Below are 13,088 nucleotides of genomic sequence, written 5' to 3'. Positions count from 1 at the left end.
CATTTGAACCACAATCAAAATTTTATGTATACAATTATATCAAATTAAAATTCATGTATCAAATTGCATATTAATCAAAATTTATGTATAAATTTGGGATTTATCCCATATTATAATTATTGTTATTTTGTAGTAACATATTATATTAAATAAGATTTTAGGGTAATTCAAAACAAAGACAAACAATTTCTTAAGTTTCGGAACCGTAGTGCAATTTTGTTTAATTATTCAGTTTATATTGTTGTTATAGAGATACCATAGTTACAACCACAGCCACCGGAAAACATGATTTAGTGAATGAGAAAATTACACGTGGACGTCCTTACTTATCGAATACCAACGGGGTCCGTAACTTTATACCCATAGTTCTTTTAATTTAACACAGTGATTATCAAAAATTTTAAAATTATCTAAAATGAAATTACTTTTATAATAATAAAAATCATAGTTTGGGCCTAGTGGGGAGACCTGAGAAGCCTCGTCTCTTCCCGCAACTGGCAATTTCTTGAGGTAAAATGAATTTCAATTTTTAATTTAATTTGATGGCAAATTTATTTAATTGTTTTTATTATTCTTTAAAAAGTAGAATGAATTCAAATTTTTTTTAATTCTGGAATTATTTTAGTTGAACTGTTTCTTAATTGCTCATCCGCTTTCAAGCTAATGCGGATCCGACGGGCTAGTTCCTCTTGGTAATTAGGCGTCTCGACCAATTGAATTGGTGTGTTTTTCTCAATTTTCTGTAATTTTGCTTTCATTTCTTGCTTCTAATCTGTATTTTTATTGTTTTTTTTTTTAAAGTTTGATGAACCATAAATTCTACCTTGGATATAAGGACATTGTGGTAGAAATTCAGTTAATTTTCTTTTGGTGTTGTTCTGAATTTGACTCTTAATGATCAAATGAGTAAATTGGCAAATTTTGTTTAGGTTTTTCAATTATTGGTATGAATTTTTAGTTTAATTTTTATTGTCAATTTGGATTTTTCAGATAAGTGTTTATTTGAGTCCCCGTTGAGAAAATGGGGGTAATGTCAAGACGGGTTTTGCCTGTCTGCGGTAACCTCTGTTTCTTCTGCCCTTCGTTGCGTGCCAGGTCAAGACAGCCTGTTAAAAGATACAAGAAGTTACTATCTGACATTTTTCCCCATAATCAGGTATTCTTTTTAGCTCATACTCTCTCATATTTTACTTGAATTCTGGAAATTTTGACTAGTTGTTTGGTAATGCTTTGGTTTTTTGAGCAAATTCGTACTCAATGATTGGTGATTAGTGGTGATAGATTCAGTTAAGTACATTGTGGTTATGGTATTGTCTATTTGTATCTAGCAATGACTTCAATACATGTAATCGATATCCGATGGTGAAAGGTTTTATTTGAATTCTGGGAATTCCAACTAGTTGTTTGTTAATGCTTGGTTATTCGAGTAAAAATTGGTTTTCGAATTTGGGTATTAGTTTAGCTGTTCATTGTCTTATACTGAATGATTAATGACAAATGGTGTTAAATTCATTCAAGTGTTATACAGTTATGATAATGCCTATTTGTATCAAGTGACGACTTCAATACATGTAATCGGTAACATATCTTGAAAGTGTAGATACCTATAAACTTGTCTGTAAGGTCTATCAGAGCTACTGCTTCTGCTATTTTGGTTTGGCCTGCATAAATTTCTAATGTTTGTGGTATTTTATATTATTTAAAGAAACCAATGTTGACGAAGAAGTGGGTTTATAGCTATTAGTTTCTTCTGATATTTGGGAATTAGGGAATTCATATGATGCTTGCAAGGTCTTTAGGCCTCTTTGAAGGTTACTGTACCACCTTATCCCTGACCCTGGGTAAAAAAGGGGGAGAAATAGTAAAGGAAGAAAAAATTGTGCTTGGTATGCTTAGCATTTTTGCAATTACCTTTGACAGGAACCCGTACCGAATGATAGGAAAATTGGGAAGCTTTGTGAATATGCTGCAAAGAATCCATTACGAATACCAAAGGTATAGCTTTTCTTTTGTTCCATTTTTCCTTTGGTGGAATTTGATATGGATTTTCTTTTTGGTTCCACCAGTTTGTTGGCTCTGTGTTCAAATATTTCATATTTTCTGTTTGCAGTGTTGATTTCCACAGTTCTTCTGGGAACTGCTTACTCTGTTAATTTAAATGAAAATGTGAAACTCGTTAATGAGAGTGTGGGTGTCTAACTCTCTTCTATAATTGGGGTTTCTACTTTTAATAAAGTTAACTATGTTTGATATCTTCTTGTAGTTTAGGATTTAAATCTTGTTTTTAAGATGATTATTTTCTGAAATGCTGGTAAATTTTGTCAAGAAATGTTGAAAACTGATTAAAGATATTGATTGGCATCAATCTTCAGGCAATCAAATTTTTAGAAGCTTTGTGGAGTAAATTTACCATATCCTGTAATACATATAACTTCAGTGAACTGCCTTGATTTGTTTTTCATATCTTTCCGTATGCACAGATTACAAGTAACCTAGAGCAAAGATTTTTCAAGGGGTTACGGAATGAGAAGTTTGGTTGTGTGAAAGTCGTATTGTGTGTTTACACAAAACTGCTATCGACATGTAAGGAGCAGATGTAAGTTTGTATGTTGAAATTTATATATTTAATTGATTTAAAAATTTTGCAGAATCAATTTTTTTAGCCAAGTTCCATTTTTGTGTGAGCATCTAGTAAAGGAGTTTCAAAGAATGCACCACTGAATTTAGATAAGATAATGTTAGAGCATAATATTTTGTTTTTTATTGTCACACCATTAGTGAAGGGGGCTTGTGTTGGTGGACCAAATTCTAGCAGGCATTAAACATTAGAAGATAGCTGCCTATCAGTTTATAATCTAAATGATTAACTTCCTCTGTTATCATTTAAGGTTTTCCTTTGTGTTTGGTTGCATTGAAAGAAAATTGAATTAGTTAACAATGATTAATTATCTCTCAAGTACTATAAAATCTATGTAAGCCTTGGTAGTGTAAAGATGTATACAATTACTCCTTTAGTTTTCAGGTTTTAATGTTTAAAGGTGAGATTTGCTCGATAATTGATAATTTAATGCTTTTTATATTTTTGTTGTGAGGTTATGGCACTATTGTGCAGATGCCTCCATAAAAGGTTTTTCTTTGTTATATTAAATAAACCTTTTGTGGGTTATTTATTTAAAGTTAACTAAAGTTTTGAAAAAAAAAAAAAAAGAAAAGAAAAAGTTCATGATGCAGGAAAAGATCATGCTTATTGACGGAGTAAATTATTTAGAGAAGTATTCTAATAATTTGATCAATTTTCATATGTTCAATTTTATAAGTTTTTAGTATTCAGGGTTGTAGTCATTGTTTCGTATTGATTTTAGTTTACTAGTTTTCCATTTAGTGTAAATGTATTTTAGTGTCAATAATTTTCATACGTGACACTCAGGAGTATTTTATTATTGCAGGGCACTTTTTGCTAGTAGTTTATTAGGGATCATTCAGACTCTTTTGGAGCAAACCCGACTGGATGAAATGCTAATTATAGGTTGCGATGCTCTTGCAGAGTTTGTAAATAGTCAGGTGTGTAGTAGTATGGTGTAGTACAATTATGTGTGTCACTGGGTAATATTTGTTAAGTAGCCCTCAGAACTTTATGCTTTCTGTCTCTGCTTTTATGTTGTTGAAGTAGACAACTCCTCTTGAAGAATTATTACATAGCAATTTAGTTGAAGTCTGGCTTCCCTCCATTACTTTTGTATCCATTACTATCCAATAAAAGTTTAATCACCATTAACATATATAATTCCACAATTCATGGATGGGTCCTACACTTTTGAAAGTTTTGATGATTAGTTTATTGGAAAATAATGAATAAAAAGGTAATGGACATGATCTCTACCCATTCAGTTGTAGGCTTTAATTGCAGACAGACAATAGACAGCATTGTTGAGATCTAATCTAAAATCAACTAGCAATAAGCAAAGAGGCTCAACATTTAATATAAGACCATAGGAAACCCAATACTTAACAGATGTGAGATAATAGTAATACCACCTAACTAGAATCTTTTTACGTATTAGCTTGTAAGTAGTGGAGTTATTCTAATTGTATGGGATTTGAAACTAGATTGACAGTACACACATGTTCCACTTAGAGGGCCTTATTCCTAAACTTTGTCAATTGGCTGAAGAGGATGGAGATGATGACCGCGCTTTACGTTTACGTTCAGCAGGATTGAAAGTGCTGGCTTCCATGGTATTATTCTCTTTAATCTTGAATCTTTTTTGGATAAAAAAACTCTTCTTCCCAGAAAAAGTCTTGTGGAACATTAGCTCAAACTAACATTTATAAATAGCCATAGCTTTTCTTCTGTGGAACAGATGCTTGTGCAAGCAGTCACTCTTTTTTCCTCGCCATTTCTTGTATGTAATACTTGTTGGAGTTGTGTGCATATCTTTCCAATCTTTTCCTTCTTTGCAGATTTCCTCCTCTGCTGATTTTGACTTGTTTCCAATGAATTTATTGGTTTTGTTATTGGCAGTGACTACCCCCTACCAATTTATAACAGTATGGGCCTAGTAATATTATGATATAGCTGGTTGGTTTAATTATTTTCAAGTAGCTTCTGCTTCTACCTTTGTGCAACAATTAAAAGTTAAAACCCTTTGTTAGAAGACATCCTTCAAACCGAGAGGCTAACTTTCTACAATATATTTTGATGGGTTTGATTTTTGCGGGTTTGTGTTTTGTAACACTAGGTTGAGATTGAACTCAGATGAGTCAAAAGTTCAAACAATTAAACTTATTTTTCCCTGTTCTTTCTAGATTTGAAAGAAGCCACTTTGCTTTTGTGGAGCGAAGCGGAATATTGGGGTTTTAGGAATAAACTGATGGGAAAATCTGAAATTCATTACAAAAGTGTTATCAGGTGTTTTAGGTTGAACTTACTGCTTTAAGTAATCTATGAATAGCCTAATGTTCTAATATGTTCAATTTGCATACAAGTCTTTACAAATCCGAAAAGTAGTAGACCAAGTCCTGAAATTTTCTTGTTGATTTTTTCTTTTTAAGATCATTTTATTCAGATATTTTATTCATTAGTATTGTTGCATTTGCTATGCTTCTTTCCTCACTTATTATTTTTCTACCCGTATTTGTTTTCTTTCACTTCAATTTCTACTCATACACTTCTTGTGCCTAGGTCTCGTTCATGGGCGAGCAGTCTCATATATCAATGGAGTTTGATAGTGTAAGTTATCACTTCTTATTGTGCCTTTTCCTACATTTCTATTTTCAAATTTCGATTCATTTCTGATCTGATGCAGTTTAACTGTGCAGTATACTGTAGTCCTAGATAACTTAATTAAAAATCTGAAATTGTTAAGTCTCTTTGGCCTAACAGGAGCTTCATTAAAAATATTGAAATAGGGTTTTGGAATGGTTACAAATAACCAAGTATAATTGTCCATCCAAATTTTGGATTAACCTCTATTGGTTTCTCTGGGTCAGCTCCTCATAAAAGCTCCATTTTGTAGTTTCAGCTTTTAGCCTCTTGAATCTCCTTTAACATATTTAAAACTAAAGCACACATTAGAAGAACAGATGTGCAGTAGGAGCTGGCTCTTTTCTTCGTTGAAATTGTTTTTTTTCCATCTTGTATAGATCATGTCAGTTACCTTGGAGAATTACATGGATACCAAAATGACACCTGTCAATGGCAGTAAAGTGGATGAAAATGGTTCGCCTTTCCCAGATATCATTGAGAATTCCTCTGACTTTGATCCTACCATGTGAGGCTTTTTTCAAGTATATTTCACGCTGCCTTCAATTTATTAGGATATATTTCTTGTTCGAATATCATCCTTAACTTCAATTGGCTATTTAACAGGGATACTTCCAAGAATCCTTCTTACTGGTCAAAGGTTATCTTACATAATATTGCCAGATTGGCAAAAGAAGCAACAACTATCCGACGTGTTCTTGAACCAGTTCTTAAGAATTTTGATGTTGAAAATCACTGGTCTCAAGAGAATGGAATTGTTTTTTCTATTCTAATGTATTTGCAATTGCTAATGGAAGAAACAGGTTACTTTTGGAGTTTCAATGGGTACCCTTCATAAATATATACTTTTTCTAATGACTCTTTTATAGATATAATGTTATTATGTCTTAATTCCAGGAGAGAAGTCCCACGTATTATTGGCTATCTTGGTGAAGCACATGGAGCATAAGAACATAGCCAAGCAACCTCATATACAAGTTAACATTGTCAATGTCATTACTCAACTTGCACAAAATGCCAAATCTCTGCCCTCAGTAGCAACTATTGGTACCATAACTGACTTGATGAAGCATCTAAGAAGATGCCTACAAAATTCAGCTGAATTATCAAGTTCTGGGGGCGATAATAAATATAACACTGATCTTCAGTTGGGACTAGAAAAGTGTATCTCACAGCTCTCAAATAAGGTTGGGAATATGTTCTTTTTCACATCCAAGTTTTACTTGAATCTGATTATAGATACTTACATAGGCTACTTTTTCTTGTTATTCAAATTTTCCCCATTTAGTTGAAACTTCTTCTGCATTTATGTAACAGGTTGGGGAGGTGGGACCAATTCTTGATGCAATGGCTGTGGTACTAGAGAATATTTCTAGCAACAGTATTGTTGCCAGATCGGCTATTTCTACTGTTCATCGAACTGCAGATATTATCTCTTCTATCCCAAACATATCATATCACAAGAAGGCAAGTTTTCTTGTGTAGTATACTGCTATATTTGTTCTTATCTTGTATGAGCATCCAAGTTCTGAAATTAGAATATGTTCCAGGCCTTCCCTGATGCTCTATTTCACCAGTTGCTCTACACAATGGTCCATCCAGACCATGAAACACGGGTTGGGGCACATGATATTTTTTCTGCTGTGCTTTTGCCATCCTTGCTTTCATCTTCATCAGATCAAAATAAAAGAACGCCTGAAGCTGTTTGTTCTGACTTATCACTTAGTGCATCCAAGAAGCTAAGGAGTCAGAGCTTTGCTTTCCAGGATAAAGGTAAAGACCAAGTAGAATTCATTGATGAAAGATTAAAAGAAAATGGAAACCAAGCATCAGATATGGCTGTGAGAAATCCAATAATGCGTCAGTCTCATAGACATTCATATAGCTTCGAGCATTTTCTGCGTGATGGAAAAATGGTGTGAAACAGCCTTCTATATGTTTCTAGTGTTATTATCAATTGAGATGCTATTCAGTATTCTTATATATTTTAAATTTTCAGGAGCTTAATTCCCTTCGATTAAGTAGCCATCAAGTGAGTCTTCTGCTTTCAACAATATGGGTCCAGGCAAATTCTGTTGAAAATACCCCTACAAATTTTGAGGCTATGGCTCGTTCATATAGCATTGCAGTATTGTTTACCCGAGTCAAGGTTAATCATGATTTTTTTATGCCTTTGTTTCAAGATATTAGTCTCCTTTGTGAATGGACAGGATTCAAGAAATATAGTTGGTTTTTATGATAGGGTTTTGTTCTTGAGTACCTAAGAGCACTCTTTAAGGTTACCATATTAGGTAAGTTACTATTTCCAATGACAGGATTTCATTAAATTAATGTGATGAATTACATTGGATTGAAGATTGTAACTTGCCTAATATGTAACCTTAATTAGTGCCCTTAGGGCACTTGTTATCAAAACCCTGTAAAATATTACTGTAAGTGTAACTTAACTAATTTTAACAAGGGAAAAATCATTTAGGATGTTACCTAATGATTGATTTTATTTTGTTTTCGGTGATGCTGTATTAATGACGGGTACAATGGTGAAATGACAAATGATTGGTACTTTTGGTACTAAAAAAAATTATGTTAGAACCCAAAATAGAAGAATGGACAACTTATTTATTTTAGTGAGAGTCTCTGCTTAATTTGACATTGCAAACATCCTTTACAATTATTATTAGAAGTTCTTAATTGTCACCATGACTCTTTACATGAACGTGGAAAATTGGTGACTGCTCCTTCATCACCTCTTTCTATTTACCTGCACCATGTACCATTATCTAGGAACTCAAAGTGGCTACGGTCTGCCTTTCTGTTCCAAGCACTAATTTAGATTTGTCATTGGGCTAGCTTTGATGGAATTGGGGTCTTACCTTGTGTTTTTAAGAGGATGTCCTAGATCTTCTAATAAAGAAGATTCCTTTATCATTTGCTTTTTGTCTATGGAAAATTTTTGACATATCTTGATCTCTAGTAGAGCTTCTCTCTTTCCAATTTTGGTAGCTATTTTCTGAACTTGCTGTGTTGATAAATTGATGACAGACCTCTGGTCACATGGCCCTAGCTCGGAGTTTTCAGTTGGCATTCTCCCTGCGGAGCATCTCTCTGGATCAAGAAGGTACGTTACATCTATCGTTTTGTCATTTTTTTTTCTTACAGGGTGAAAATAGTGTGACACATATGCATGCAATAGGATTATGCTTTCTGTCGATTTTGTTAGTTGGAAGTTCCATGCACTGGATTATACCATACATTTCCATGATCTTGTTTTTTCTTAGAGATGCTATGTTAATTTTGCTCAGCCATCTCAAGCTGCAAATGGAGAGTATACTGTGGCTAAGCAAAGTTTATGCCTTTTCTTTTCATACAAGCATGCATGCACATGCAACGCATGCCAAAGAATATTCCTTGTACGTCCCTAACCTTATAGATCCTAGCTGATTTGGTCTCAAATGCTCTCTTAATGTTTCTCACAATCAACATAAAGGGAAATTGATATCTTTATTGGTATTTAATGCAACTGGCTCAGATGGTATCACTAAACCAACCTGGTCTCCTCATAAAGAATTTAATTTGAGTCGATCTTTTAGAATTTACTGAAGTCAAACTTCATTTCCCCAATTTTCTCCCTTATTTCATCAAACGTGACACTCGGTATAACATTTACATAACTTTGCTACCTTCTGTTCCTCTGAAAATTTCTCTCCTTTTCTGAATTATTAAATCATGCACATAATAACGCTACCATCAGTGGTTTACACTGAATAGCCTTTTTTTCCAATATTAGGAGCAAGGGAAAAACAATAATAATTGAAAAGCAAATTAACATTAGGAATTGCTCAAGTTCTGTGGGTCGTTAAATTTGGTGAAAACTTCTACCGACATTTGTGTCTTACATGCATGTTGAAGGACGCTTGCAACCATCTCGCAGACGGTCTCTCTTTACCTTGGCATCCTACATGCTTATTTTCTCAGCCAGGGCAGGCAATTTTCCAGAGTTAATTCCTGTTGTTAAAGCATCTCTGACAGATAAAACGGTCAGTTTCTTATCCTTGATCTATAGAGGTCATTTTTATTGTAACGGCACAATTTTTTTCTGAGCCTTCTGCTTATACTTGAGTTTATCACCCTTTTCACAGATTGATCCTTATCTCAAATTAGTTGAAGATGCTGGACTTCAGGCTGTATGTGTGGAATCTGATATAAAAGATGGATCAAAAGAAGATGAAGATGCTGCATTAAAATCCCTATTGGCAATAACGCTTGATGACCTCCATTTGAAGGAGACTGTCATATCCCATTTCATGACCAAATTTAAGAAATTATCAGAGGTGATACATCAGTATCTTGATTATTAGTCGTTTATTCTGAGGTTTATGATGTGCTAGCTTCCCTAGCTCTATTGACAATGATTAGTATTTACAATTGGAGGTTGAATGCAGGAGTGGTTCCTTTGGCTTTCACTACATTATCAGTTGCATTAATGTTGAGCCTTTTTTTTACTTGAAGGAATGAAGTTTTGAACCAAAGGTGCTTTAGACTAATTAATTTGGGATTCTTCTTTAAACTATATTATGTGAAAGATCTTTGCTTGAGGAGCTACTGTTAACTACTAGAATCAATTATCATGGTATAGAACGTAGTTAGGAGTAATGTTACTTGAGTGGTGGCAACTACTGCATTGGTTGAAATATAAGTAAAAAAGGTCTGAAGACAAGAACCAGATAAATTTGAGTGAATCTACTCTTAATTAGTAATTTGCTTGTCATAAGTGAATTATTGCCCCGGCCCCTTCCCCTCCCTATTTTCAGATATGTTGCTTGTAAGAGTAATAATGACATTATCAACACTCTTGAATAGCTATGATAAAATGATAATTTGTTGCATGTTACTAAGTTGTTCCATTTTCATGCAAAAGGAATTACTAGCATCTATGGGAGTGTTTTTGCAAAATGATTATTGTTATCTCTTGTGTTCTTCCAGGATGAATTATCAAGTATAAAGAAACAGCTTCTTGAGGGCTTTTCACCCGATGATGCATATTCATTAGGTGTTCCGTTGTCAAGACCATGTTCTCCTCTTGCGCAGATGAAGTTTCAGTCATTTGATGAGGTAGATCTTGTTCTGATCACATTCACTCTCTACAACATTAGGATATTGTGTGGTTAACTTAATTGTTTAACTTTCAGATGCCTCTAGCTGCTGTAACAGATGAAGCCAATGGAAGTCAGTCAGGTCGCAAAGCATCATTATCCATAAATGAACTAGATGTCTTAAGTGCCAATGAGCTATTGGATTCGGTAAGATGAGCAGTTCTATTTAATATATTTATTTATTCTATTTATTTAGAATTTCTCAACAAAGTTGGAAACGGTAGGATGGTATGTGTTTATTCTTTTCCATTGACCATTCGGATCTTGGTGCTGCTTGAAACTCTTATCATGCAATATATTTGGAAAAGCACCTGTTTGTCAGACAATATGTCTACTCCCTCCCCCCCCCCAACTGTTCTCAGTGGATGTTTAGGAATGTAAGTGGAGATGACCTGAATTAGATTATTGATATTAAGTTCGAGGAACTATTCAAGCCTTTCTGGCTGTTCAGCTCAGAGAACTAGTTTTCTATTTTCACATTCTTTATGCATCATTACTTCCCCCCCCCCTTCCCTTCCTATGTCTCCAGAGATTTATCTAGCTTTCAATTTTTCTCACTATAACTGTTTGTTGCACCAATAGGCTCTGGAAACTGCCCGGCAAGTTGTAAGCTTTTCGGTTTCTGCAGCACCTATTCCTTATGACCAGATGAAGAGTCAGTGTGAAGCTAGTGTAATGGGTAAACAGCAGAAGATGTCAATACTTCATCACTTCAAGCATCAACAGGAAGCCAGTGCAACCTCAGAGGAAATTGAAAATGAAATTCTCTATTTACCAAGTGAGGTGAGTTTGGCCTGCATATGCATGATAAACATCTGTAAGAATATCTCTAGTTTTTTTAATGGAACCTTTAATTATCATTTAATCCTTTTCACTTTCTTTCCTAAGCAAAACCATAACCTGTAATCATTGCCTTTCATAATAGAACAGCACTAATTATTAGAAAATAGAGAACAATAACAACCGTAAACTTTTTCTACTGTTTTATAATTTCAATTTTCTTTTAAAAGTTGAATTCCAAAAATGTCTTCCAATTTCTATATAGCATTGATATCTTAGGTTTTGTTTGGATGGTGCTTTTGGTTTTTGCTATTTGTCCTTTGTTTTTCTGTTCATTTTCTGTTTTTTGCTTTTCACTTACCTCGGGGGGGAAAATGTAAATTGCAAAAGCACCTGCCAAACTGTGCCTTTGTAGTTTAAAATAGCAATATTCTTTTTGTTGCTATGATGCTTGCATTAAATGTGGTTCCTTCACCAAAAAGTTATATGTGAACCAACTAGCGTGATATGTATCTTGATTAAACTTTGGTGGTAATTTGATATTTACCCTAAACCCGAGAAAGAGAATACTTAAATGTTTTAAATACATTTTTTACATCCTTGATTTAGAATTGGGTTTGTTTATTAGGATCCATATGCCTGTAATAGACATTTTTCAGTTGTGCTTGTCTAGTCTAGTTCCAGATACGAGAATATTTGTGAATGTTATTATATATTACAAAATGGCATGCATTACGACATGATTTTAATCAATTTAATGGTATTATGAAACCAATAATAGTTGTTTTCGGGAATTGTTCTATTTCAGAAAGCGGAGTTTAACAACGTTCAAGGTCATATAAGTGGACAGATTGCCCTCTGTTCACAGGAACACATGCAACATTCTTTCAGATTACCGCCATCTAGCCCTTATGACAAGTTCTTGAAAGCAGCCGGATCCTCAGGTTGATTATATATATATGGTATGCTTTTTTTATTATATGATATTATGAAACCAATAATAATAGTTGTGGTGAATTGTTCTCATCTTGTATTTCAGATAGTGGGGTTGTCAGAAGATCTGAAGTTAATTAGCAAAGAAACAAATTCATTTAAGGAAGCAGTTTGCCCTCTATTCAAAAGCATACAGATGATCGCCTTCAAGCCCTTACAACAAGTGCTTGAGAGCAGCTGGATCCTACAGAGGTTCGATATGTTTTATACTAATAAATACACTAATAATATGTGTATACATGTATATGTATATTTACGTATCAGTGAATCTATAGTTTGCTTTCTTTATCGATTCCTGGGCAACTGTCAATTATTTTCATACGTATGTATATATAATTTTTGTTTTTGGTTACTATGAAAGCTCATTCTATGCATTTCTACACATCATGACAAGATGGAAGACCTGATTTCGTGGCTTGTAGTATGGGCATTGAAATAGTACTCGTAGTTTTAGCAAAGTTTGTTTTACTCTTCCTTTTTCCAACATATTGTTCAAAAAGGATCATTGTGTAATTTTAGATTCTATACAATGTACAACATTTATGAGAAAGGCAAGGGAAATTTATGATATCGATTGTGTGATCGATATAGTGTGGAACTGTAACTTTTTTTCTTTTTTTGCAAGTAATTTTGCACACCTAAAATTTTAGTTGCAGAAGATATTTAGTGCTTGTTGACGAGATTTTAATATATGAAATATAAGTATTTATTTATTAATAAACAACTAGCTTTGTCTTGCAATTTTCCTCAGGTTTTAATCTACAATTTAATCAAAATTGCCGAATTCATAATAAATAGAAAAAAGTTTATGTTAAAATTTTCAATTGAACAAGTGTAGTAAAAAATTGACAACATTCTACCATGAAACCAGGTAGACTCTTAGCTTAAACCCCAACAAA

At 33.7% G+C, this 13,088-nt stretch overlaps 1 protein-coding gene across 10 annotated transcripts; it reads left to right on the top strand.

Moving 5' to 3' along the window:
- Window positions 1-345: 345 nt before the first annotated feature.
- Window positions 346-12,787, top strand: LOC108456699 (protein SEMI-ROLLED LEAF 2-like). 10 transcript variants are annotated; one of them, XM_053019166.1, is made up of 22 exons: window positions 346-510; window positions 661-721; window positions 1,096-1,156; window positions 1,921-1,995; window positions 2,481-2,596; window positions 3,447-3,561; window positions 4,108-4,236; window positions 5,183-5,230; window positions 5,644-5,771; window positions 5,870-6,066; window positions 6,161-6,450; window positions 6,581-6,730; window positions 6,814-7,179; window positions 7,263-7,412; window positions 8,306-8,381; window positions 9,173-9,300; window positions 9,403-9,594; window positions 10,247-10,375; window positions 10,453-10,563; window positions 10,999-11,199; window positions 12,005-12,140; window positions 12,236-12,787. In XM_053019166.1, coding segments are annotated over exons 5-22 (2,583 nt in total). In that variant the 5' UTR covers window positions 346-510; window positions 661-721; window positions 1,096-1,156; window positions 1,921-1,995; window positions 2,481-2,594; the 3' UTR covers window positions 12,271-12,787. The 10 variants fall into 10 exon arrangements, with proteins under 10 accessions (XP_052875126.1, XP_017610790.1, XP_052875125.1 ...); XM_053019164.1 differs by having other exon boundaries at window positions 349-510; window positions 626-721; XM_053019160.1 differs by having other exon boundaries at window positions 356-510; window positions 991-1,156.
- Window positions 12,788-13,088: the final 301 nt, after the last annotated feature.

This window comes from Gossypium arboreum, chromosome 9, assembly GCF_025698485.1.
Source record: "Gossypium arboreum isolate Shixiya-1 chromosome 9, ASM2569848v2, whole genome shotgun sequence".
Lineage (NCBI taxonomy): Eukaryota > Viridiplantae > Streptophyta > Magnoliopsida > Malvales > Malvaceae > Gossypium > Gossypium arboreum.
Note: the sequence above shows the minus strand (reverse complement) of the source record. Positions and strands in the feature narration are given on the sequence as shown.

Excerpts from the sequence above, each read along its gene's own strand:
- LOC108456699 (XM_053019160.1), top strand. The coding sequence starts at position 1,022 with ATGGGGGTAATGTCAAGACGGGTTTTGCCTGTCTGCGGTAACCTCTGT. Across the intron at positions 6,067-6,160 it reads ATTGCTAATGGAAGAAACAG|GAGAGAAGTCCCACGTATTA; the intron begins GTTACTTTTGGA and ends TCTTAATTCCAG. Across the intron at positions 7,180-7,262 it reads TTCTGCGTGATGGAAAAATG|GAGCTTAATTCCCTTCGATT; the intron begins GTGTGAAACAGC and ends TTAAATTTTCAG.